Consider the following 27,847-nt stretch of genomic DNA (forward strand, 5'->3'; position numbering starts at 1 on the left):
AATAAGACTGAAAGGCAAAATACTGATTCTTTTTTTTTTTGCCTAAGCATAAATAAAGAGTACATATTCTGAAATGTATTTAAGTACCAAAGTAAAATGTAAAAGTGAGAAATAAAAACTTCATTCATCCATTATCTTCTGCACACAAAATAGTGTCCCCCCCTTCTATCAACTTGCATAGTGCTTGTTTTACTCAGAAAATATTAATAACCTAAGTCATGCTATGAAAACAAGGCATCAACCAAAAACTAATAAAAATGCTAAATAAGGCAATACTAACTGGGGGAAAAAATACACTTGTATTTTTTTTTCAGATTAAACAAAACTTTACATAACAGTAACAAGACTATTTTGACAAAATAGTCACTAGAAAGTATACCGTAGGTATTTGTTTTCAGATGTAGGCATTAGAAATAGAAGTTTGCAAAAATAAATACTCAAGTCAAAATACAGATACTTGCATTCCATCATACTGAGTGCTGTTAATACGGTATAGTCACTCAAAGTCAAACTGCACATTATTATCAGTATCTTGTAGAAACAGAATGACTGATATAATTCTCAAATCTCATTAGATTTAACAACTGCTACTAATGTTTATCTTTTATTTACACTTTCAGCTTGTATGTTCCTGGAAGTTAGTGCTGTGGGTCGTGATGTGTGGCGACAGCTGTGGCCTTCCTTTCTGGACAAATTAGCCAAATTCTTCCCTTTAATTCTGCAACAAGAATCCCTACGAGATGGCCAGTTATGTTATCTTGCTGTGAAGGTTCGTGCGCATCTGGAAATTGTGCGGCATCCATGACCTCCCTCATAGCTCGTTATAATGTGAGATCTCCACAGGTTTGCCTCCAAATATTTCAGCTATTGTCCAGAGAGGTGTCTTGCACAGTGTGGGACAAAAAGGAGAGGAGCCCGGCCATGAAAACAATCCTGCAGGCTCTCACAGAAATTGTCTTTGGACAGGTTTGTTATAAATAAAATTTTGTATCACTTAAAATACACTCACCATAATGTTGTCAGTGTCTTCTTCCTTGAACCCTTTTACAAAGATTTGTGAAAGTAGTTCTAGTTTGTAGTTTGCAGTGGATTCATGCTAGCTACATGAGAAGGGCGATGTGTTAGAAACATCACTCAGTATGATGCAGCGCACACTACAAACTTCCACCACAGTAATAAATGGACTGCTAAATAAATACCTCACTGAGAGTCGATAAAATACACCTCTTTTGTTGGCTCTCATTAGATTATGCATTAACTGAAAACTAATGAAGGGTCCAGTTGGTCTACTGTATGTGTTCCTTTTCGTCCATCTCTGTATTTTGTGTCCTGCAGAGCTCCAACAAAGACACTCGTCTTTTGGCCGGGACCGCCGTGGCCATGCTCATCAACACGGCATTAGAGAGCAGCGCAGGTGCAGTTGCTGCCTGGGGACTTTTACAGAGCTCTCATTCAGGTAGAGTATCACTGCTGGGCAGCTAAATATTGTTTGGAAATTCACTCCCGTTTTTTTATTATTCAATTTGAAATTGTACACATGAATAGTGGCTGCTCAGAGGCTTCTAACAAAGTTTTTCTTCTCAGAGCCATGGCTGCTGACTGTGGGGGCCCTTCAGGTGCACTGTTGCCCCACATCGATGAGCGGGGTGGGTCAGCTGGCGATGAGCAGGGGCCTCCTGACATGCTGTCAATCTCACATATTGCTCAGTTCCTGTGCAGAAGGCGCAGAGGTAAATATGTAGGCCAGCATCATTGACATAAACTGATAGACATGTTGACTTTATTTAGCAAATGACGCGTTGTTGTCTTTGCAGGGCAGCTTACTGCTGGATGCTTTGTTTCCTCTGATTTATGATTTGTGTGAGGAGAAGCTGAATTGTCACCGCCTTGCCTTTGAGGGTGAGTCATGTCAAAACATTTATTCATGTTCTTCCGTGCTAAAGTCACCCATTCAAAGATGACACGTGGTTGCAGTGTTCACACTATGGCTGAAGAAGGTCAAAGAATGTATGCCTGATATCTGGAAGATGACAGGTGGCCGTTTGCTGCCTGATGGCAGCAACCTGCAGCAACAGCTCGTTTCGATTATTTGGACCAGTGCTGAAAGTCCAGTGAGTTCATTTGCTTCATTGGTATAATTTTACATTAATTGTAGTGTCCATTTTGCATTTAATTTTAGTGATGAGATTAATATTTCTTTTACATACAAAAATCTAAAATTATTCTTTTTTTTTGCACAATAATATTCTTCCAAATGTGTAGTGAAATTATTAAATTTGACGTTAAAGCCATAAAGCAATGTGATCTATTTACTGGACACAAATTCACACATTCACACTCCTGCAAAATCTAATGCAAGCCAAGAACTGTATCACTTGTATGTATTAATACTCAATTTTGATTGGCGCTATCAGGGAGGTTTGAACATTAACACCGCACTTAAATAAAGAAAAAAAGGAACAGGTACTTATGTACAATTTTTTCTCTATATATTTTTAAATGTGAATTAGTGTTGGTAATGCCTGTAGAATAAATAGTTTTTATCTATTGGATGGTGTTGTACATTTAAGGTTGCATCCGATTGGTCAAAGTCAGACAAAAAAGCATACAATTCCAAATGTAAGTAATAGCGCGTCTTTGTGATCCGCATATTGCACAGACCGTTAAATTGATGAAAATATTTATTCGGTATATTGTGCAGCCCTAATTTTATATAAAGGTTAAATAAAAGTCACAAATTAATAAGAGATTAAAACAAACAGTTCTTTAAGATTAAATGCAAACGTATTATATTGTACTTAAAAGTTAAATACAAATAATCTAAAAGAAAAATTACCCATGCATGAAAAGTAAAAAAAAATGTAAAAAATGAAACATCAAGGGAATTTCAGGGTTCGAGTCCAACTTGTTTTGGTGGATTCACTAATGAAAAAGTATGTAAAATGTATGTCACGTGAGCTCCCATGTTTTTATAGACTCACCTTGTCTTCGTGTGCACTGTTAGGTGGAAGGCGTGTCCGACTGTGCCCGTGTAACCTTTAGCTTGCTGTTGGACCTCTATGACATGGACTGTGAGCAATTTGGTGACACAAAGAAGCCTCTTTATTTGACCCTACTGCATCGAATTATCCAACTCCCTTGGGAATCCAAAGCCAAGTACCATCGCCTCTGTGCTCTTTTTCCATATTTGGAGACCGACATGGTGAGCATGAATCCTTTTTTGTGATGTGAAAATGTTGCGCTGTGATTTAATGCACAACCCTTTGATCAAGCAGGTGCTGGATCACTATGCTGAAGTAGCAAATCACCTCCTGAAGTGCATGTCAAACGATCACCTGTCTCCATGCGGGTCGGAACTTTACAAGTGTCTGATCCAGCAGCAGAGAAGAGAGCTTTGCGGCGATTCTCCCAAGTCAGAGTCAGATCTGGGCGAGAAGTGGGCAGAACGTTGGCTTCCTGTCCTCCTTGAGGCGCTGACCTCGCATGTGGTTATTCTTCAAAACAACAGCTCAACACACTTACTCCCTTGCACCTTTCAAGTGTTCCCATCTGCTGTGGAGCCTCTGCTGGCCTCCCTGGACCCGTTCTCACCAAGCCACCTCTGTGCCTGGGCCTTCATCATGAGTAGCTACCGGGCCGTGACTGGGAGCTCACCCTGGGCTCTGCAGGGGAACTCTACTCTGAAAAACCTCCATCTAGCCCTTGGCTCTGCAGATGACAAAGTTCGACTTGCTGCTCTCAACATATTGTGTTGCAGCCCTAAGACCAAAGAGACTCCAACACCAGGAGAACTGTCAATCATGACAACCTTCATTCCTCAGAACTTGAACTCAGAGTCCTCCCTTTTCCGACAACATTTTCAAGCAGCAGTGAGGAGATTTTTGGTTCGGATCAGAGATGGATGCTTGGCGCACATCAAACAGCAAAAGGACAAGAGGGAGAGCAAACAGATGGAAAGCTCACAGGAAATACTGGCCCTGGGAATAGGTGAGATGTTTGTAAGCGGAGACTTTGCAGGTCATTATCTACTGCACTCAAGCCTCCTTGCAACCATGACAATGTTCATTTTGGATTGAAACTTTTTCATCTTTTTATCTTGTCTTATCTTTTATATTTATCTCTTTGATTTTTCACTTCAAGTGATGCGTGGGCTCTAATAATGCAAACCCTCTGTTTATTATTATTTTTTTGTTTATACTTTGTCATAGGTTTTGTAGACTGGTTGAGCCAACTGGTATGCTGCAATTTGACACCAGATCACAGTTACCAGAGGAAGAAAACTGTCCTTCTGTTAGTGTCTGCGCTGCTGGAAACCTGCACTGACACATGGAGCCCTGACAAGAAGAAGGGACAACCACCCGGTCAGTTTGGGCACTGTGATCATGTCAATATTATGATAATTATTTTAATTATTTCCATAGCTCTATCTGTCTGTCTGTCTGTCTGGCTGGTTAGCTAGCTGGCTAGCGGTCTGTCTGTCTAGCTGGCTGTCTGTATGTCTGTCTAGCTGACTAGCTGTCTGGCTGGCTATTTGAATATGAAAAGAGGTATTGAACAACCGTAATACTGTTTGAAATGTTATTTCAGTTTATCTAGAAACAGGGAATGTGTTTGTCCCTATTTCCGTATTTTAAAACTCCTTGATTTGTTTTCCTCAGTGAACATGGGATCTCTCGTTGCCTGTGCCAGGTTGAGAGGACAATGGGACTTCTTCTCTAGGGAAAAACTTTTGGTTCTCATCGGCTGTTTGGAAGATTCCACAAATGAGGTCGAGCTGCCTGAGCCTCATTTACATTTCTGTTTCTCAGTTTAAGACGTGATATTAAATATTTGCTTTTTCAGATTCGTGAACTTTCTGCAGGATTATTGGTGAGATTCTTCCCTTTTAATCTCCCTACTGATGTCGCCGCGGCTCTACTTATTCGTGCCAAGCAGCTTCTGTGCAGTCCTCGGGTCCAGCAGGCTCAGATGGGGGCACTGATGATGAAGGTCCTCCATCACAAGTAAGTCAAATTGCCAAGCACTTTATTATGTAGACTTGCTCCCTATAATGACATCCCATTGATTGGTAGTTATCAACTGTTTGTTTTTTTAGATGGCAAGGCCTTCCTCAATGGATATTAAACAGTGACATCGATGTCAGTGCTGTCCATAAGATCAAGACCTCCAGCTTGGTTAGATTCCTTGTGAAGGAGCTTGACGATCACTACCTCACAGCTAAGGCAGATGTGATGCTTGCTGCCAGAACCAAGCCTATGCACGGTGAGTCCAGATGGAAAAGTTGGATACCATTCCATAGTTTTGTTTGTTTTATCAGTCATGAATTGGATTTCAGGTGTTCTGAGCGCCCTACAGAAATGTTTGTTGGAGAACACGTGCAGAATCTGCGATTCACTTGGTCCTACACTGACCACCGATCTGCTGAGTCTGCTGAAGAACATTTCGCTGCTCCTGCTCGGTGTACTGCATGGACAGCAGGATACTCAAAGTGGTAATCTGCACTAAAATGGATGGTTTGAGTTTGAATTTAGCGGCTAAAGCCCACGACAATATCTGAAATGACTGCTCTGCTAGATGCTCCCCCTTCTTTGTGTGATATGGGGAACGCCATCAGCTCTCTGATAGCCCACTCATCTGGAGGAAATCAAGGAGATGGAGGAGAGGAGTGTATCTTATTGTCTGAAGAACACAGCCTTGTTCTCACCTGCTGCTGGGTGTCACTTAAGGTACCAACACAACCTCATTGTGATTTGGCATTTGAATACTTCTGATGCTCGTGTGTGTTTCTGTCTTTCTCATTAGGAAACGGGGATTCTTTTAGGTTCTCTTGTGGAGAGAATTTTCTCTGAATCCGGGTCTGACGCAGGCTTTCTAACAAAACAACATCTCGAAACAGCGGCGGATATTTTTAGAAATATTCTCCTCAAATGCCGTCACTGGGTAGGTTCAAGTGTCTATCAAGTGCTCCTCTCACTATATTATGTTGACTTACACAGTTGCAGTTAAAATTCTTTAACCCCCATTGCAAATTATATTTACAGTAGGGGGGGGGGGGGGGATTTCTCAACATAATGTTACAAGCAGAGCGTTCACCTTTCGAAAGTCTTGAAACATTTTGAAAATCAGTTCAAAGGTAATTTTCAGAAGAGTGTATAAGTTATAGTGAAACTTAAAAAGCTTTAGTAAAAGTGATGTGTATCTTCACAGGGAAAAAAAGTATCAGGAGACTTTATGACAAAAACTGACAGTAAAATGAAGTTACTTTATAATAACACATTTTATTCATGTAATAAGGCGGCTCGGTGGATGACTGGTTAGTACGTTCGCCTCCCAGTGCTGAGGACGTGAGATCGAGTCCGGGCTTCGGCCTTCCTGGGTGGAGTTTGCATGTTCTCCCCGTGCTTGCGTGGGTTTTCTCCGGGTACTCCGCTTTCCTCCCACATTCCAAAGACATGCATGGCAGGTTAATTGAACACTCCAAATTGTCCATAGGTGTGATTGTGAGTGTGGATGGTTGTTCGTCTCTGTGTGCCCTGCGATTGGCTGGCAACCAGTTTAGGGTGTACCCCGTCTACTGCCCGAAGCCACCTGGGCTAGGTTTCAGTGCCCCCCGCGACCGTTGTGAGGACAAGCGGTTAAGAAAAGGGATGGATTCATGTAATAGTTTATGTATAAAACAAGCGTCATTATCCCGCAAAAAAAATTGAACAGACATTTTAATTTTGGAAAGACAGTAATTGCCATCTTTCAGTGACCTACTATACATTTTGATATGTGAAAAATGTCTCAGATAAATTTACATTTTTTAAATACTACCTATGTGAATGGGAATACTAAATCTCCTTTTTTGTCACTAGGGGGCAGTAGAGGGATGTTGTGTGGGCTTCACCAGGTTCTGTTCAGCTTTACTCGGAAGCAGTGATCCTGAACTCAAGGATATACCGTCTCACATGCTCCAACAAGTGAATTGTTTTGTTTTTTAAGTTCTCACGTGTATGCTGTCTGAGTAAATGTCGAAGATTCTTGCTTACATGCAGTTCTCTCTCACACCCCCCTCCCTCCTCAGGCATTACAAGTTGTGCAATCTCCGAGTTGTACCTCTGTAACCCGGCGGGCTGCAGGATTACCTATGCTCATCCTGTGCGTTGTATCTGCAGAGGAAGCCAGTAAAGCACAGCCACTTTTAGCACATAGCATGCAAACCTTACTGGACACAGCTCGAATCCCACTTCATGAGAACTGGGACCAGACACTGGACCTCGCACAGGTGCACAGGCACAAGTGCCACAATACTGTCTTCTGACTAAAAAGACAAATCCTATGAGAGATCTCAGTGTGTTTAGTTAATACGTAACGCTCCATGTCCGTCACAGGTGTGTGCAGTTCACACGCTGCAGGCTCTGGTACGTGGATCAGGCCTGGGTGTCGCCATTCTTCAGTTTGCGCCCAGTGTAGCCATTTTGGCTCTCACTCTGCTCAGTTCTCCGTGCTGGGCCATGAGGAATGCAGCCCTTCAGCTTTACAGTAGGACTCAAGCACATTGCTCTTCACCTGGATGACTGTAGACCTGCTCACGCGTAATGTGTTCACCAGGTTCCCTTTGCTCTCGGATGCTCGGTCAGCGGCCCAGCAGTGAGGGTGGGACTAAACATGGCATGTCCCCCCACGCCTTCTTCCACCATTACTCCACGCTCAAACCGTTCCTCCTCGAGGAACTCCGAGAGGCAGCTTGTGACCTTCAGTGTCCACCTGAGGAGGCCAGGCTCCGCCTTCAGCCATCGCTCTACCCGATTCTTACTCTTTTAGCCCAACTGCAGCCTGGCGTCCAAGACTCGACAAAGTAAGGTTAAAATAGTCAACATCAAATTGTTGGCAGGCTTCGTTGTTTTACTGTTTTCTCTCATTTTCTCTGTTTAGAACCTTGTCAGACTTCCTTCCTCCTTTACTCCAACTCTCTGCCAGTCCTATTTACAGTGTGAGAGTGATGGCCTCCAAGGCGCTGGTCGCCATGACTCCCCCCTCAGAGTACATGAACATCCTCATCAATCTGACGTCGCGGTTGCCCCGCACACCGGAGCGCTGCAGTCACAACTGGCTCCACGGGCAACTGCTACACATAAAAGCTCTCCTGGACAGAACTCTCGGCAAAAACTGGTGAGTCGTTAAACTCCGCTTCATTCATTCACCAGACCCTTCAGGCTTTGACTTACTGGCTCACCTGTCTACGCAGTGTGCCTGCAGCAGAGCTTCATGCAGCGGTGAGGTCTGTGGAGGCATCAGTGTGGCTTGCCACGGGTGCTCAGCGGTGCCTGCTGGTGAGAGCGGCGTATCTTACTGTGGTGGAGTCACTAAGAAGATTTTTCTGCGAGACTTTTTTGTCAAAGCTCTCGGACGTTCTCATACGTGAGCTCCTTTTACCCCAGCAGGGGCTTCAGGTGTGTGATATGGATGCATTGCGTTTGAACTGCAAAACAATCACGTAAAAAAAAAAAAAAAATCTGGTTATATGTAAGGTTGTCTTGTCTGTACTCCCAAAATGGCACAAATTCCTTGACATATACAGAAAAAGACCCAATGAAAAATATTAGTAATATTTATACAGTATCCTGTACATAAACAATGTTGATTTTTCCAGCAATGCTATCAGAACATTGACAGCTATTTCCTTCATTTCAGCTTGGCTTGTTTTCCTTCCATCAAAGAGCAATCCAGTTACTCGGTACCGACCCCAGGTGGGCGCGTGACCTCTTGGAAACTTTTCGAACTGCGAGCTATGATGTGAGGCTGGCGTTGGTCATGTGGGTGGTGGAGGACCGTGCTTCACTGAACACCCACTTGAAAGAATTGATCCAGAGTGTGCTGCAGGTGAGTTAGAGGGGAACATCTTTAAAAAGCTGTCTTGGAGCATAAGGTTGAACAAAAAGGGCATTGTGATGCTTCCATCCAATAAAATGCTATTTGAAAATGGGGCTTTAGTTTTTTGCAGTTTGCTGTACCATTAATATTTTTTTAGACTGTAAATTTTGTCCTTCCTTTCTTACTAAGTTCTTGCTGTATATGACTGTCCACATATTATGAACCCCAGGACGATATTTTGCATATCAGAAGACAAAGTGAGAAATGGCAGTAAAAACTGACGTGATCTTTGTTATTTTAGATTTTTTCTTTTTCTTTTTTTAAAGGCAAACTCCAGGTTAAGTTGAGGGTATGTTTATATCCCAAAAAGATATATTACGTTTCTAGTCCTTTATCCACTTTTGAGTTTTTTTTTTTTTTTATGACATTACATAAGTTGTTAACATGGCCAACTTTGTTACAGTGCTTAACATAATGTAATATGAGTTCACCCCTTTGAAAAGTAAGTTATTTATTAATTTCTTCCTCTCTTTTTTTTTTTTTTTTACAGCATTAACTTAGTGTATTGGAAGAAATGAATACCTCTGTATGCCCGTCATTGTGTGGTATATTTTGTTGTGTGCTAGTATGTTATAGAAAAAACAATTCTGAGAGAAAATGTACGTTTTTTTTATAGGGATAATCTATACCTTTGAGTACTGACTGATACCTTGAATTATTAAGGTCAGGTATTGCTACTCGCCTATCCCTAGTTTTTGAACAAATCTGTTGGGGATGTACACTTTTATGTTTAGCATTGACTCTGTTTTTTTTTTATTGATGACTTTATGTCCTGTAAGTAGTAGTGCAAGTTTATTTTCCAAAATAACCGCAATCTCCAGCAGCTACACTCTTGATTGATCTTAATAGCTTAGGAATCAGGTGCTTTGATTCTTTGTAGAAAAAATATATATAAACATTTTTAAAATCATGTTTTTTTTTGCCAAATATACCGGTATATAACACATGACAAAAATGTGTGCACACAAGATGAAGCAAGGTGCTTTTTATTTACAGTCCAGCCTGAGGGAGGCACTGTTGAGCCCCATTGAGGAGTACCGCAGGGCCCACCTGGCAGCCTACGTAGCAGTGATGACCACAGGGGATTCTCCTCCTCCACCAGTCCCACTCGAGGAGTCAGTTCTTCTGGAGTGTCTGGATTTATTAATGAGGGATCTTGAGGATCAGAGAGGCGGGTCGGAGCTCTTGTCCCAGGCTCTGCTTGGTGCAAGCTTCCTGCTTTCCCACTGGTTAGAATCCACTTTTACATATTTCATTGTCTACCTGCTTAATTTTGACTTTATTCTCCTATCATTAAAAAAAAAAGTTCTCAGAATTCTGTAATCCAACGCTGGTGTGGTGTCTTGAAGACTCACCGTTCCCCCGACGCTGCTGAAGTTCTGAGGATAGCTTGTGCTGAAGCTCTGTGCATGGCCGGCCTTCGCCTAATCAGCCGCCATCTTATTCCTTCAGCTCTTATGACCAAGTACTGTTAGATGATGACCACACAGTTTTTTACTAATGCTCTAAATCCCGATTTAAAGTAAATGTGAAATGTCTCTCATGCAGACTGTTGAGCACAGGCCTGTACTTGCTGCAGGACCAAAGCCAACAGGTGAGGACCAAAGCAGCCAGCTTCATCTCCAAGCTGCATCACGCCAGAGGAGGAGCCCAGAGGAGCGTCCACCTCATGCAGGTCAACCTGGCTGTACCGCTTCTGCTGGATTTGCTGCTGGACGAGTGCTGGGACACACCGAGTACACTGGAGGTGCTTCTGTGCCACGTGCCCCATTCTGACCTGAGATCTGTGCTAAGTGACATCGCAGACAGTGGGTGGGTCACTTTGCTGATTCGGCATCAGAACAGGGTAACAGACTGAACTGGAGGTTGTTAACCATAATGCGGCGTCTTCTCCATCCAGATGCGGAAGCCTCTATGAGCAGGATGATGCCAACGTGTTTGCTGAGCCTTCAGTGATGTCTGCACACGTGTTGCCGTACCTTTTGCTCATGGTTGAGAAGTACCCTGAGTCTTCAGTGGTGGCACAGAGCCTCAACAAATGGGCGGAGGAGAACGCTGCCCTGCTGCTAGACAACCTCAAATTGTGTGAAGGCCTCCAGCCAGGTAGTACAAATGTCTAAAAATAGAAACAATGTTTGGCAAGTTGCACATTGTTAGTTTAAATACATTTCTAATATTACAGTATTGTATCTTTAACAAGATGACATTAAGCAACTAAAAACAATGCCAACAATTCTAATAATAATCCTAATATGTCAGTGTTTTTTTGTTTTTTTTTTACATCTGTATTTTTTTTTCGAGAACTCTCTCTCTTTTTACTATACTACTACATTGTATAATAATGTTGTCTGTAATTAACTCTGGCACAATGTTGTCTTTCTAGCTGAGATGCTGACGCTCCTTCCGGACCCCCGTTTTCACAGCACCCTTTGCGGCTTGCTCACAAGAGCTGCCTTCCTTCTCCACCTTTCCAAAACTTGTGACTGTGCGCATCACCTTTGTGATCCTGCAACCCTGCAGATGATTTTAAATGATGTTTGCAGTCGTCTAAGTGAGCAAGGTTTCCACTTGAGATCTTCTCTCACATCTGCTGTGGCTGGAGACGTCACAGCGTCACACCACAGACTCCCAATAATAAGCGAAGATAGCTGAGGACATTTCCTGTGGATGTTTGAGGTAGGCTGTGTTGAATGAGCAGTGTACACGGGAAGGATTCGAACCCTGAACTCTGACCTGTGAAGCATACACGCTAACCACTAGTCCTCTTTGCTGCACATAGAATTAAATGTACATGTAAAACGTCTATAGGGAATCATTTTAAATTATATTTATACCACAAACAATTATCTCAAAGCTGTTCAGTGTCATTTCAAACCAACCTTACAACAACTTTAAAAAATAAATGACAGATTTGAAGTGTGTGTGTTTTCATGAACATACCGTAAAGACTAAAATCAGAGGCTTAACTTAACCCCTCCTTGACAGAAAAAGCGATCTCTCAGTCAGGTGTATCACTTCAACATACTGTACTCCCTTGACACCAACTGTACTAAACTATTTATACAGGACTATAGCGACATCTAGTGGCAAACCAGTGTCTTTCAAAAAGAGCACAAAACATTTGAATTGCTAGCACTGGAAAAACAGTAAAATATCCAAGCTTTTTAACAGGGTGGACAATGACAGGGTGAACATTTTTGGCTAATGTTAGCATTAAATGAGTACATGGTGGATCTCCACCTAGCAACATGATTCAGTAAGCAAGGTGACCAGGGCCGGACTGGGACTCATTTTCAGCTAAGCCCTGGAGTTTCATGGCTCAGACCGGCCCACTTTAGTTAACAGTGTTTTAATGAAGATGGATATTTCATATGTTTTAATGTATCAATCTAAAATAGATTAAACATTCGAATAAGTAACCAACGTCAATAGTTATGTTGTATGTGATCAAAAATTAAATAACTTACTAGATCACAATTAGTATATCGGAACAATTATGAAAACAAATAAAGTCAAGAGTGCTGAAGAAATTGATTTGACCACCTGTCATATTCTCTAAACAAATCCACAATAAGGAGATAAGGCAAGGTACAAGACAAATTTTAAAAATTTTAAGAGCTCAAATAATGAACTGCAATCACACTTTAACTTATTTGTGCTGGAATGTGCTTGAATTACTATAAGCAAGGGCAGGATTTACAAAATTGGGTACAAAATGAAAAAGTTAGTTTCAGTCGCATTTAAAAACTAGTCATTTCTATATTTGTTTTCAATGTAATTACTTTTTTCTTTTTCTTTTATCCTAAAAAGCCGGTTAAGCCTTGCTATTTATCTCTTCCTTCTTTCTCCCTCAATGTAACCTACTGTTCCCAACAAATACAAATACCACAGCATTAAATGACAAGTAGAAAAATGGTCAGCCAAACATGCTATTGGATCATTATTTACACATTTTTTTGTGTTAGTGTTGCTAACTGTCTTTTCCATCAGCCACATGCACTTCTATAGGGCTCTGCAATGATTTATACATTTAAGTTCGGGCGCATTTAGCGCGTTAGTTCCACTCCTTTAACAATGCCTTTTTCTTGTCTTTTATGCTATGCGCTTGCGAGGGTGAGAGAGAGAGTGCATCAGCGCAAGCAATGAGAGAGGGAGAAAAAGAGAGTGGGTGAGTGGGAATGAGAGAGAGAGAGTGAGTGTGTGTGTGAGAGAGCGCATGCGCTTGCCTCAAACATGCGTAAGATCCATTCTGCACAAAATAGCGGCCAAAAGGTCCATAGTTCAGGCCAACCAGGTAGGAAAATGCAGACCACTCCAAGTTAGTCATTCTGGGTCTAGCTAGGTCTCTACCAAAAGCACTTTAATTGCTGCTTTTGAAACGAACTTGTGGTCCGAAATAAACAGCGCCCCCTGGTGGCCAACCGGGAAACATTCCACTGGACCCGCCTTCTCAGTCTGGGCCCGAAAGTTACTATTATTTGTTTAATATATTTAGAACTTCTGAAAGGTTTTTATAGTTGCTATTTCATTATGACAGAGTGTACATGTTAGACTTGCCAACATTCAATTACACCTAATGTGATTAAAAAACAACAACTTTGAGACATAATATCAGCCTCAACTTTAAAAAAATAAAAATAAAAATAAAAAAAACGAGAAAGAAAATGCTTCTGCTAATGGTACTGAAAACATCACATGGCTTTTTAAAGGGAAAGTTACCCATATGACGGGGTGGACTGCAGTTTTAGGGGCACATGCAAAATGTTCAATATGATTACATGATCACATTGATTTGTTTTATCAAATAAATTACTGTGGACAATAAAACCATTTAAAACAAAGAAATATTATTTAAATAGTATTTACTTTTTAATCATTAATTGACACACATTGTAGTTCACACTAAAAATGGAATTGTTGAACTAACAAATAATTGCTTCAATTTGTAACACACTTGAATTAAGTTGATCCAAAGTGAATATATGACTAATAAAGTGATAATTAAGTCAACTGATATATTCACTTTGGATTCATTTAATTCAGTTGTGTGTTATCAATTGAAGCAATTATTTAAGTTGGCTCTTTTTAGAGTGCAGAGCAGTATGTGGGCCGGGGCATGCACCATTCACATCCATCTGTTGAAAAACAAATGTATAAAATGAAGGAAGCACATTTTCACCGACTTAGCAATGTCCTTGTATGCTTACAACTTTTTGCCACATATAAGAGAGGTATATTATTTGCTACATTTTGCTACAAGATGACTGAGTGATTCTGATTAGGGCACCAAAGGGACATTATAATGAATTGTGTGTTTGGTTCTTCCTTGGCAAAGGTCCCCGCTTTTCTGTGTGCATGAATACTTCTTTGCAATGTCTGAGCATCCTCAGTATCTGCAGTGCATCAGCAGAGACTGGCCGATCGCTGCCCAGCTTGGGGAATACTGTCCATTAGAGGCCCTGTGCCCGCATAAGTGTCCATTTCCCCAACCACATGAGAGTGCAAGATGATGGACTGGCTCCGAGTTGACCGAGGGTGGGCGCTCGATTTGTTGACAGCCCACACACTAGATGAGTCTTACATCATCACATGCCTCATGCCTCGTCTTGAGGTGGGTGTGATAAATGACTCACTCACAGACACAGGCGGCATGTATTGTACTTTTTTTTTCTTTTTTCGAATAGAATGATATTTTTGACAGTGACGCATTGTGGTGAATCAGAAAGTTTTCTTTTAAGTTGTATAAAAATGAGTCATTACGTTTAAAATGTCTTATTTTCACTTCTATGACCAACGTTTGTCTCAAAGAGCTCGAAGCTTCAACTTTGCGCCACAAGTAGACAACGAGAAGGGAACACAATGCGAGGGTTCACGTGTTCTTTGTAGCTTGTTTCTCAAAGACATGAAAACAGACAGTTGTGACTCATCCAACAGGTTGTGTTTATGCATATGCAGTAGTGACACATTGTGCAGCTTGAAAGTAGATTGTGATTCTGTGTCCACTAAATGTGATTCTCTGACCTCTCTGCAGCTTTCCTGCTTCCTGTTTAATTAAGAGAGCGAGCTATGGCAACGAGGAACAATGCCAAGTAGGTGCTTTTATTGGGTTTGTGTGCACACGTTGAAGCACATGTTTACCATCTGGACTGGGAACACAAGGGGGTGTTTTTCCATTGTGTCATCAGTTTATCCTTCCTCTTAAAGAGCCCATATGTAATTACTGCATTGTACAATTTGTTTTGGAATTGTCAGGGTGCTGTTGAGAGGTATTGGTAAACTTGCTGCACACAGATGCTGCTGTGTTTGCACAGGGCATTGCCGGAAAATTTGTCTGACTTCTGTGTTAAAGAGTGACCTGATTAACGCTGAGCGTGTCACGACTCACGAGTTGGCTGCTCTCTTTGTGCACACTGCCAACAATGCACAGTGATGAAGGAAGGGAATATAAGCACGGGTGCTGCCATTTCTTGGCCTCTGCAGAGTCTTCTTTATGGCTGAGTGGAAAAACAGGCCTCGTGAGTTGCAGGGAAAGAACACACGGACACATGAGCGCGTACTTAGAGCCAGATAGGACTGACTGCACTTGGATTATAAATGGAAAGCAATGAGTCAATGTGAATCAGATGGGAAGCTATGTATAGACATGAAAAGTAATCCTACAGTTATAATGTACTAATTGTAAATATGCGTGTGTGAACTACTACTACTTGACATGTTCACTCCAGACTGTATGCAACTGTAAGTGCATGCTCGTACACGTTTGTATGTGTACAATCATGTGCAGGGGGTCCTTGGCTTACGACAAAGATTCGGTCCTAAAGCGGGATTTATACACAAGCTGAAATGTATCCTTGTTTGAAGTCATGCTTAGGGTAAATATTAGTAAGCACTATGCGATAAATCTAAAACAATCGCAGAAAAAAACTAGAAGCACATCACAAAGCCTTTTCACATTCTAGTTCATTGCCAGCAAATTCGTAACCTTGAAATGTCATATTTACAGTAAATATTGTATGTAAAACCCTTCCAGGCATATAAAACACACAGCACAAGCAAGGCACTCAGTAACTGCCAGACTTATGGCTGAGAAGGTTAGGGTTACTTAACCCTAACCTTTTGCTTCATCATGCGGAAGCTATGCCCTACTTGCTGTTTTTCATTGATTGTCTTACATGTATGTTATGTGGCCTGGAAGTGTTATTTATGTTGTTTATACTATGAAATTGAGGTTATAAAATAGTTAAATAACCTCATTGCATGCTACGCAAGCTTATTATATGACATTCTTCACCTTGAAATGTCATAATTATTGTTAATATTTGTATAGAAAACCACTTAAGTTGTAGGCCATAAATACGAACAATTAAAAAAAGAGTAAGTTCTGTGGTAGCTGAGCGTGTTTTCGTGTGCAGGTCGGCGCTTGACGTCGAATCCTTACGCCGCTGACAAAACTAGTTCATTACACATAATTTGAAACCTTGAAATGCCATAATTACAGTTAGTAGCACATTGACAGCACTTGGAGACCATGAATATAACTAACTGAAACGGAAAAAAACGAATTTAACAGTAATTTTAATGAAAGTGTAGTTCCCATGGCGATGTATTCTTCCGCCGCTGCGCAAACTAGCTAATTGCTTCCGTTTGTAACGTAGAAACCGCGTATGTCGGGACAGTCGTATGGTGAACGTGGTGAGGATTTTAGGACCTGGAGGTGTGTCTTTCTTCTGCTTGTTGTTGCCGCTTGTCGTCACACAGCTCCTCCTCCAGCCGAAGGCTGTTTACTAGGAAAGGGGAGCTCGTCTTTTTGGCAAAAACAAGGGCTGAGACTTTCCTCGAGGAGAGCAGTGTGTCTGTCGCCCTCAGCACAGGCTCTTTCTCTTTTCATTACAAAATATACATATCTTGAGAAATGAATTCAATCCGTCACCCGTGCAGGATGTTTCTGTCTTTGCATGTTGTTTTCTTGAGCGCAGCCTTCGTGGACAGCAGCGTGTTAAATGTAGACCAAAAAGGTAAGTAGCCGACGCTCTTTTTTAAAAAAAAAATACATTATAGACATTTCTGTCTTATGTATTGGTTAAAAAAAAAGTCGATCTCACCCCACACCTCGTTTCTCATCCTGCTTTAATTACAGACTGTTCTCACATGTTAACTTGTTATTGTGCAGAATGCATTGAGTCCAATGGAGAGGGCTACAGAGGACACAAGCAGAGTTCCTCCTCAGGGCTGACTTGTCTAAATTGGACCAACACGTCCACACAGTATGATCCACACACAGGTAATTACAGCACATCTCATGTTAACATGGATCAATAGATCACATGAAAAATAATGCATCTGATTGGTAGTGTTTTAGTGCACATTATGACCGAGACTGAACCAAATGTGATGCCATGCAAAGCCTATAGAAAGCCATTCCAGCATTCCTCATTAGTAAGACAATTAAGTGCAGTATAGCAACAACTGTGTCTTACTAGTTATATGTACAGTTTGCAGTAGTATGTTTTTATTATAACCTTAAGATGGATCTGAAATAAATTCCCAAATGGCTTTCATAACAGCGTGGACAGCCATGTTTGTGTTTATGGTGTTAAATGGCCTCCCTTGCACAGCAGCAGCTGCTTCTTCTTTTCTTTAGTTTGTCCCCAATGGCGGCTTGCTCATTGTTGTGTGATGAAGTTGTGTGAATGATTAATGAGTCCAGCGCTAGGCAGCCAGAGCACGTGCGCGCGCGCGTGTGTGTGCGTGTTTGAATGTGGGCATCAGTAAGAGACATGTGCTGTTTTGCTCCTTCCTGGTGTAGGTGCGGGAGATCACAATTACTGCCGAAATCCGGACTCCTCTGAGAGGCCTTGGTGCTACATTACCGGCCCCGACGGGACGGTCCAGAAGCAGTTTTGTTCCATCGAGACATGCCAAGGTGACTTTTGACCTCTTTTCCTTGAAAACTGGAAATCGTGGTAAAACTCCATGATAACAAACAAACAAACAGCTTGCTTGATTTATTTGGAGTGCTTACAAGTGAGTTATGTTCCGGGAGGAACAAGATGACATTTTTGTGCAGCTCCCAAAACTTTTCTGTTTGTCAGCCTGGAAAAAGCTGGCGGCCTGTTTTAAAACTTTGCTGGATCACTGGTTTTCATCCTAAATCATCCAAGTGAAAGTAAACATCAATGTGAGAGTAAAACAACTAGTAGCTCAGTTGGTTAAATCACAGTTAAGTGTAGTCTAATTGGCCTTTCGTTTCTTTCCGGTCTCAAACACACAATAACATTTTTTTTGTCACGAAGTTCAGTTGCCAGACTTGTTTTATTTTTTTGCCACGCCTCACACCGCGCCTCATTGGCAGACGGTGGCCTTCTCACCTCGGAGACAGAACCCTATTGGCCGTCCCACTTATGATGTCACACACTTCTAAAAGTCAAGTTTGTAAACAGCCGACTTGTGCTTGCAAAGGAAATGGGTGATGTGGGAAAAATGTTAAAGCGCAGATGTGAGAAGGCCAACTGAGCATATGAGCATGCAGAGCCTTTTTTTTTCCACCGCTGCTTCCTTCCCCGAAGATCTTTTCCCAAATGTTTTGCAGTCGTACGGCTCAGCAAGAGCAGGATTTCAACACTCTCCTCGTTATCGGAGCAACAGTAACCAGAAACCACACATCAAGACATCAAGCCTAATTTCGCACTTGAAGTGCCTCGATTCTCTCTACACATTATACAACAAAATCAATATTTAAACTTATACAGTGAACCCCCGTTTATCACGGAGGACACATTTCAGACCCAGCCACAATAGGTGAAAATGTTTCTTTAAAAAAAAAAAGAAAAAGAAAAGAAAAAAACTCCCCTTTTAAACACATTGTAAATCGTATTTGATAAAAGAAAAAGTGTACGAAATCTCTGAAAAGTATATCGGCTAAATTAGCTCTCCTTTCCCATTTGTGAGAACTTTACAGTTGGTATACCGTAAAAGCTAATTTTTTTTTTAAAAAACTCCCCTTTTAAACACATTGTAAATCGTATTTGATAAAAGAAAAAGTGTACGAAATCTCTGAAAAGTGTATCGGTTAAATTAGCTCTCCTTTCCCATTTGTGAGGACTTTACAGTTGGTATACTGTAAAAGCTATTTTTTTTTAAAAAAAAACTCCCCTTTTAAACACATTGTAAATCGTATTTGATAAAAGAAAAAGTGTACGAAATCGCTGAAAAGTGTATCGGCTAAATGAGCTCTCCTTTCCCATTTGTGAGAACTTTACAGTTGGTATACTGTAAAAGCAACAACAACAAAAAAAAGTTGCTATAAAAATCCAGTTTTATAGTGTGGCTGCGAACAATGAACTGCGTGCGGTACATTGGGGGAACACAAAACCACTTTCATAAGATAAAAAACTTCCTTTATAATTTCCACTTGAGGAGAAGGAGGCAAAAGGCATCGACTGGTAATTAGTGGTATGTGGGAGAAAGCTATTCCTTCGTTTACGACAGGCTTCCATTCAGTAGTAGTTCACTACAGCAATGTCAACTCAATTTGTACACAAGTCAGAACCTGCTCTTATCCTATCCTAACACAGTTGTAGGGTCAAAGTTACCGTAAGTATTTGGATGAAAAACACTTATCGGCTATAAAACAATCAAATGAAAAATGGTAAGTACTGTATTTTTTGGGTTATAAATCACACCAAGTCAAAAAATGCATCATGAAGAAGAAAAAACACCAATTCGGAATTAAGTCACAACTTAAAAAAAATCCCCGTTCCCTAATTGTGTTGACGGCAGATAATGAGGTCTGGTTGGATTCAAAAGTTTCGCTTATAACTATGGGAAAAAATAAAATATTTTAAGCTTTAAATGACTAACCTTAATTAGAATTCTACATGGGTTTTCACCGGGTACTCCGGTTTCCTCCCACATTCCAAAGACATGCATGGCAGGTTCATTGAACACTCCAAATTCTCCATAGGTGTGATTGTGAGTGTGGTTGTTCGTCTCTGTGTGCCCTGCGATTGGCTGGCAACCAGTTGAGGGTGTGCCCCGCCTACTGCCCGAAGCCAGCTGGGATAGGCTCCAGCACCCCCGCGACCCTAGTGAGGAAAAGCGGTCAAGAAAATGGATGGATGGATGGATCACATTATGGTCAACGCTTGAATTCACGGCTGGGCTTTTTTTGGGTCACCTTTTGGTGCTCTAAATAGTAAATCCTTGTGGCAAAAGCTGCACACTAATTTAACTCATCTGCTCCTACATGCCATTTTAAATATTGCTGCGGTCCCAAAAACGTATTTATACGTTTTTCGTGTTTTTTTTTAAATGCTCGAGCATACAGAAGACTTTGATGCAGCCTCTGACCTGAAAAAGGTGTCTTAAAGCAATGGTAGTTAATACAAAAATGACAGTCAGGTGGCAGCAGAGTATAAGAGATCAACCAGGGCCATGTTACAACAAGCTCTTTTCCCCCGTGTTTTAAACAGATTTGTGAATAATGATGAAACTTAGCTATATTGTAATGCTAATTGCTGCACAACGGAAACCGATACAAATATACTTTTCCCCCCTAATCTTTCTTTTGGTATGTTCCATATTTTTATAGCAATAGAACACAATATTCTGTAGGCCTTGCAAAATCGGTCAAAATCCAGTAAAACAGCCGGGAGCGAAGGGGGTGGCTTCAGTGAAAATGGCTAGTAGTGAATGAGTGAACACATTAGTCGACATGATTTCTTCTTCTACTTCTACCCTCTTGTTCTTCTTCTGATTTATTTTGGCAGTTGGCAAATACTTTTTTGGTGCATTACTGCCACATGGGATTTTGGGATCCAGTCCATACTTAAATTTTAATATGAAGTCGTACCTGAGTATAAGTTGCAAGGCCAGCCAAACTATGAAAAAAAGGTGCCACTCAGAGTCTGAAAATGCAATACAGTGGTAACTTTTCAGTGTGCATTCTTGTGCCACTTCTTGCATCTGAATTTTTTTTCAATATCTTATATCATTATTATTTAACGTTAAAAATTTTAAAACATGACTTCAAAATGGACTGTTGATGTTTTGTAACAATCAACTTTTGTTATTTTTCCATTCAATAAAATAGTATGCTGTCTTTAAATGTGTTCTCGCGTAACCTATTGATGCGGGCAGCGTTTCATTTTATTATTATAATATGTGGTATACCAGTAAAAAAGGTGCAGTGGCCCATAAATGATTTGCAGGTTGCACTTTGGACACCTCCGCGCTAAACTGTCCATACAGAAAGGTGTGAATTTGAATGATTGTTTGTCTTAATGTGATTGGGGCAACCGGTTGATGTTCGTCTCCAACTTGCCCACAACCTCAATGAGGACAAATATTGTGGAAAACGATTCAAGTGATGGACTCGTGAGAGTCCACTATAGCTGCTTGATAATGAATTTGACTCCGCATCTTCAATAATTCCCATTAAACTGTCTACATATATTGACGAGATGCACCTTGGATAATGGACAGAAATACAGTAACAATGTTAGAAAGCAATCCTTACTGACTGATTGCTTTGGCTAATGTGATGACACATTGGCAGAGCTCCAAGCTTTAAAAGTCATTAACAGTTCTGCTGCTTTATTGTGTTTCCAGAGCTCACTTCCACCGAGCCAGGAGCGACCACTCCCTCCCCAGACAGCGACCTCTCATCAAAGACGCGCTCATCTTCGGGAGATGCCGCCGCCGCCGCCGTGCAGCCAGTGATGGGAATCAGCCAGCGGGTGCGCACCGGACCCAAAAAGAAAAAGGATCTGGGCACGCTCGGTATGTCGACAGCCTTGTGAAAATATACACCATGACTTTTATAGACTATAACTTGCTGTTTGCTTTAATGTCCTTTTCAGGCTACGCCCTCGGCATCGTCATGATGGTGGTTATCATCGTTCTCGGGGCGGGCATCACGTTTGGCTACTTCTACAAAAGGTCAGTGAATGAGCAAGTGCATCAAGGAGAAAAAGAATGCAATTGTGGGAAAAGTACTTGCCCATTCAAATGCATTGGGATTATTTTTTTTTTTTACAAACTCCCAAAATAAAAATATTCAATATATGTTTCCACGAAAAATGTGAGGAAAATGGGGGGAAATCCTGGAAATGTTGGAAGCATTTTATTCTCCACTATTTTTTGCTATGAAACAACTCCCACGTAATAGTTCCAATTTATACTAACTTGCTTAAAAAATTTCACACCTTCTGGGGTATTTATTATTATCTTTGAATGTCTCACGATTCGATTCAGATTTTTGGGTCTGCGATTCGATTCAGATTTTTGGGTCTGCGATTCGATTCACAATCGATTTTCGCTTAAGAACGATTTTTGATTCAAAATGATTTGATTGACAATGATTTTTGCTTCAATCTATTGATGTGCAAGGAATTGTAATGATCTACTCCAGTCTGACTCGCTAATGCTAATTAGCGCGCTACTCGCGGCACTTTTATCACTCAAAAGGACGGCTCCACGCTGAAAAAAAATAAACTTTTATCGGAATAACTTGATCGTGAATTTTTCCTTCTACTCTCTAATGTGGCTACAACTTAACAGTGTATTAGACCGCGTGGAACCACACTGCCCCTCAGTGACCAAACCCGGTACAACATGAACAGCCACACAGACACAGACAAAGGCAAGACATTATAAAATAAATTTAAAAAATCGATTTTGGGACATTTAAAATTGATTCTGAATCGTATTAAATGAGAATTCTTATGAGAATCGATTTTTTGGGCACACCCATAGTATTTATCGTCTGATTCCACATTACTTACAGTATTGGCACAATTTAACGTTAAATATCAACCTTTCCACATTCATTTTCAATTGGACTGACATTGAACTTTTTCTAAATCCCACTTTCCACGCCCACTTCCATACATACAACTGATTATCATTACCAGCGGTCTGAGACTGCTCAGTGGGGCATTTGGGAAATTGCCTTGTCCAGTAACCAAGAGGTTGTAGGTTCGAATCCCACCTCCGACTGTACTTTTCTTTTTCTTTTTTTCTTCTTCTTCTTTTCTGGGGAGCTCAGTATTGTTCATTCAGTAATTTTACCGATTTGACATGTCATCATCATTTTCTCTCTCTCTTTTTTTTTATATATTTTTTTTAATTTTTTATTAATTTTTATTTTGTATGTGGGTGTGTATGTGCGTGTGAGTGTGTATTCATTGTACTTTGCTAAAATGCTAATACCAACTGACTGTCATTACTTCAATTTTTCCATCTAAATGAATGGATAATTTCAACTCGGCTACAAGTGTTCTTTTTATCCATTTATCTTTCAACTACAATGAATAGTTTGTCATTTTCACATGATTTATCTTTCAATTTATTTCATAAACATTCAGCTATTAGCAGTTAGATGTGTCATAAAAGCAAAAAAAAAAATTGCATCAAAATTGATTTTCTACTTGGTATGTTTATTTTCACAAAAATCTCATTTTCTCTGCCTTTTAAAAGAAATGGCTGCATTTGACCAAATGTTCCTGTTTCCTGTTGATTACTAAAGAACAGAAAAAGGTGGATTTTTTTTTCTTCCTGGTGAAAGAAGAGCGTCTAGTCTTTCATTTGCGCGCGTGTGTGTGCTGCACTGCTAGAGGCGACAGTTCAAGTTACAGAAGCACAATGTCTTTTTTCCCAGCTAACTTTAATGGCGGTGTGTGTTGGGGGGGCATCAGCTGCACTTATTGTCTCTGTTGCTGCACATTTGCACGCAATGCCACAAAGAACACGCTGAGGGGGATGGCAGGAAATGAAAGTCTTTTTTTTTTAAAGAGCTTTTTGATTTTAGATTCTCGGGAAAGAGGATAATGTAGAAGAGACATTTATGAGATGCTCTTGTTTTTGGTTACCAGCTTAGCTGTTTATTTGTTGTCTATTTTTAGAGGCTGATTAATTTGGAGGAGGAGAATGTTACATAATGGGTTTTTATGTCCAAGAACAGCATGGCCCGCATGTGGTTACCATATCTGCCTCACAGTCAATGTTTCTGGGTTCAATGCCTACATAGAGCATGCATGTTAGGTTCATTGAAGACTGAATAGACCATAGGTGTGAATGTGAGTGTAAATGGTTGTTTGCATGTGACCTGTGATTGGCTGGCGCCCAATCCTGGTTTTATCCGTCCTCTTACTCAAAGTCAGCTGGGTAGAAAATGAATGGACAGAAAAACAGACGAGTACAACTGTACTTGTCTCGTTTGGATGCTGATCAGCACAAATATGGCTCGGCCTCAAAATAGATGAGTCATGCCATCTTGTCCCGTTCGCCATCTGCCACCGTTTCCGCTGAAGGCACGTCACAGCAGTTTATCCGAGGCTCACACGTAAACACGAGTCCGCCTTGGGCTGTACAGTAGTTAAATGAAATCGTTTTCAAATTCAGCACTGATTTTATTCTTGCTAATGTGCATAACAATTTCGCCCTGAGCGACCCGAGCTTTCTGCAGAGCAATTAAAAACAGCAGAGATCAAGAGCTAGTGGAATTATGTATCAGGCAATGTGTGTGCTCCAGGAAAAAATGTTTGTTGAAGAAGGAATTTGACTTTAGAGTTCTCTGGGGTATGATCTTATTAGGGGTGTGACAAAAAATAAGGATTGCGATTCTCATTTAGTACGATTCAGAATCGATTTTAAATGTCCCAAAATCTATTTAATTATTTAAATTATCTTATACTGTCTTGCCTTTGTCTGTGAGTGTGCCTTTATTTGGCGCGCTGTTCATGTTGTACCCGGTTTGGCCACTGAGGGGCAGTGTGGTTCCACGCGATCTAATACACTGTTAAGTTGTAGCCACATTAGAGAGTAGAAGGAAAAAGTCACGATCAAGTTATTCCAATAAAAGTTGTGGGGGGGTTTTCAGCGTTGAGCTTTTGAGTGATAAAAGTGCCGCGAGTAGCGCGCTAATTGGCATTAGCGAGTCACACTGGATTGTCAATCAAATCATTTAGAATCAAAAATCGTCCTTAATCGAAAATCAATTCTGAATAGAACCGCAGACACCAAAAAATCTGAATCGAATCGTGAGACATTCAAAGATTCCCAATCCTATGATCGATCTATCTATCTATCTATCTATCTATCTATCTATCTATCTATCTATCTATCTATCTATCTATCTATCTATCTATCTATCTATCTATCTATCTATCTATCTATCTATCTATCTATCTGTCTGTCTGTCTGTCTGTCTGTCTGTCTGTCTGTCTGTCTGTCTGTCTGTCTGTCTGTCTCAGGGGAATGGATTAAATGCAGAGAACGAATTTCAATCTGGTACTTTAACTGTCTGTCTAATCCATCTATCCTTCTTTCCTTCCTGCCTTTCTTCCTTCCATCCAGCGAGCTGTGACTAGCGAGCTAACTATTTGTCAAGTGAGTTAGCTAGGTAACTAGCTACAGGTATACTGTACTTTAGCTGTCTAGCAAGCTACTGTAGCTCTTTAAGTGTATTCTATTCTATTCTGTCTAGGGCATAGTGAACCTTTTATTTTAACTCAATTGTTTTAATTATAATTAGCTTTCCAGTTTTAATAATAATAAAAAAATCCCTTTACAAATAGAAAAGGCAAATGACAAAACAATATTGCAAGCAAGTTTTTTTTTCTTCGCTTCTGGGATTTTCTAAAGTTTTCCTGACACCAAACAAGCTTTGAAAATATGTTTTTTTACCGCAGCATTAACTTGCATCAACTTTCATAGAAATGCATACTTTCATTTAGAGTTGTAGCGATAGCGTGGAAGCACATTCCTCAACTCAAAAGTTTCCAACAGGTCTGTAAATCACTCCTTCTTCAGCATGTACTGTAAGCGGACACCTACCTCATCTTTAGCAATGTTCGGCGTGATTGCCGTCCATCAAATGTGATTGTCATATAAAAGCAATGTCAAACAACAACGGCCATGATTTGTGCTTCTTAGCAGGAGTTGAAGTCGCTAGTCATCTTGTAGTCATAAGAGCTTGGCAACACTGGTTGTGCTTTTTGAAAACAAACTTCTCCGTTAGCAGCCATGTTGTAGTGCGCGTTATCAGGAACACACATTAACTGTTCGTTTTTAAGGAAAAACAAAAAAACTACAGTTATGCCTTGAGATAAGAGTTGAGACACTCAAATGTCAGATCATAAAAATAGTAATGGCACAATTAAATAGAATGTCAACAATTTTTACATCGTCTAGTTGCTCATTCTGATATGCGTGCCTTGGCCACCTGGGGGCAGTATAATAGACAACATACAGAGTAGACGTCACAACTCAGCAGTACCTGCATATATTAGTTTAAAAGATAAATAAAATAGTCTTTCTTCACATAAGGTAACCATATTGTGTCTACATGTGGACCACAACACAGATGCTTTGTGTTTACCTGCCTATAGTGTTTTCCATTATGTGTTAGCATTAAGCTAGATGACTTAGCAAAGTTACTGCTGTTTTCAATATATAAAATGTATTTTTTTTTTTGTTTATGTTTAGTTTGTTAGTAACCACGAGTTGCAACAAACAGCTTGAAGTAAGACTGGTTTATTACCTGTTTAATTGCTCCTTGTTATGAAGTGAGTTGAGTTCACTGTTACCATAGAGTGCCTGAAACTCATTTAGTCGGGTCACTCATATCTGAATGCTCCAGTGTGTTAAAAAAAAAAAGTCCTAAAAACTTGCCTCACTATCCTTGTTATGGTTTAAGAAAATTGATCAAATAACACTGTGTGTGCTTGTACAGGGGCCGAGACCTGAAGAAGCAGCACGAGCAGCGAGTGTACGAGCGCGAGATGCAGAGGATCACCCTCCCGCTGTCGGCTTTCTCCAACCCCACGTGCGAGCTGGTGGACGAGAACACCATCGTGGTGACGGCCGAGTGTGAGACCACCCCGGTCCAGGAGGAGGTGGCGGAGGGCGCCGACCCTCTCATGGGCCAGCAAGCGGGCACACCTGGAGCGTGAGGCAGGATTTGGGAATATGTACTAATAATCTAGTGGACCAAAATGCCTGTTTGGAGTCAGAAAGCAGTTTGATCTGAAAAGTGCTGCCGCGTCCTGTTTCTTTTTATTTTTTTTGCCAACATGAGACAAAATTGACATATTTGCAAACGAGGTGTGTTTTGTTATATGTGATAACCAAAAAGTAAGCTCTTTATTAGGAGTCCCAGAGACTTCGTCAGTGTTATAACAATGAGATGAGTCCATCGTTTTGTACATACTACACGGAGGACGTGGACTCCCTAATGACGAATATGTGATGAATTGCCATGTGCTTTGACCCGCTGGCTGTGCCGAGGGATAACCATGTATATAAATATACTGTGTATAGATTTGTATAAAGGGTGGACTTGCAGATGGGCACGTGTAAAAATAGGCATCCTCCTCAAAGGCAGGATAAAGTGCAAAAAAAAAAAGCCTACAAAAACACTTCCCCATCCACAAATGCCTTAGCATGGTACTCTACTTAAGAATGTACTTTTGAGAGAGAAAGCTGTGCTTTAGTTCCACAGGTTAAGGAGCGACAGGAAATATGTTTCTCTCAGGAAGCATGAGAGGCAGTTAAGTTGGTCCTCTGGATGACATAACACTGCCCCACAGCGCACGCAGCAGGCACAGGCGGAACAGGAAGTCCTGCCTTTGTAAGCGCACGGCTGCTGCAGGAGCCTGCTGGCATTTTATCCACACGCTGTTTGTGACATAAACACTCCGCTAATGTTCTCTCCTAAAATGCATGTACCTACAGTGTTTGCATCCTAAACACGCCAAGTCTGCTACATCACTGGAGTTTGATAACTGCTGTTCAATTGTTTTGTATGCTGACTTATTGTCTTCATATATCAGACATCCTAAATGCAGTTGCGTTGAATTTAAGTGCTTGTATTTGTAAGTGTGGTTGCTTTTCAGTGGGACTGAAATAAAAACAAATGTGGAAACTGGAA

The 27,847-nt window shown here is 40.8% G+C and overlaps 1 protein-coding gene across 1 annotated transcript; it reads left to right on the plus strand.

Moving 5' to 3' along the window:
• Positions 1–16,039: 16,039 nt before the first annotated feature.
• On the plus strand, positions 16,040–27,847 carry pik3ip1 (phosphoinositide-3-kinase interacting protein 1). Its single transcript, XM_077562368.1, has 6 exons — positions 16,040–16,931; positions 17,087–17,197; positions 17,723–17,839; positions 21,526–21,696; positions 21,777–21,855; positions 26,651–27,847. Exons 1-6 carry the CDS (start codon positions 16,829–16,831, stop codon positions 26,868–26,870), a joined length of 801 nt encoding a protein of 266 aa, XP_077418494.1. The 5' UTR covers positions 16,040–16,828; the 3' UTR covers positions 26,871–27,847.

This window comes from Vanacampus margaritifer, chromosome 3 (assembly GCF_051991255.1).
Source record: "Vanacampus margaritifer isolate UIUO_Vmar chromosome 3, RoL_Vmar_1.0, whole genome shotgun sequence".
NCBI lineage: Eukaryota > Metazoa > Chordata > Actinopteri > Syngnathiformes > Syngnathidae > Vanacampus > Vanacampus margaritifer.

What these genes read in the sequence shown, in the direction of transcription:
- pik3ip1 (XM_077562368.1), top strand. Translation starts at nt 16,829, where the DNA reads ATGAATTCAATCCGTCACCCGTGCAGGATGTTTCTGTCTTTGCATGTT. An exon ending in GTTAAATGTAGACCAAAAAG is followed by an intron (nt 16,932 to 17,086) that starts GTAAGTAGCCGA and finishes GTTATTGTGCAG; the next exon opens with AATGCATTGAGTCCAATGGA. An exon ending in AAAGGATCTGGGCACGCTCG is followed by an intron (nt 21,697 to 21,776) that starts GTATGTCGACAG and finishes TGTCCTTTTCAG; the next exon opens with GCTACGCCCTCGGCATCGTC.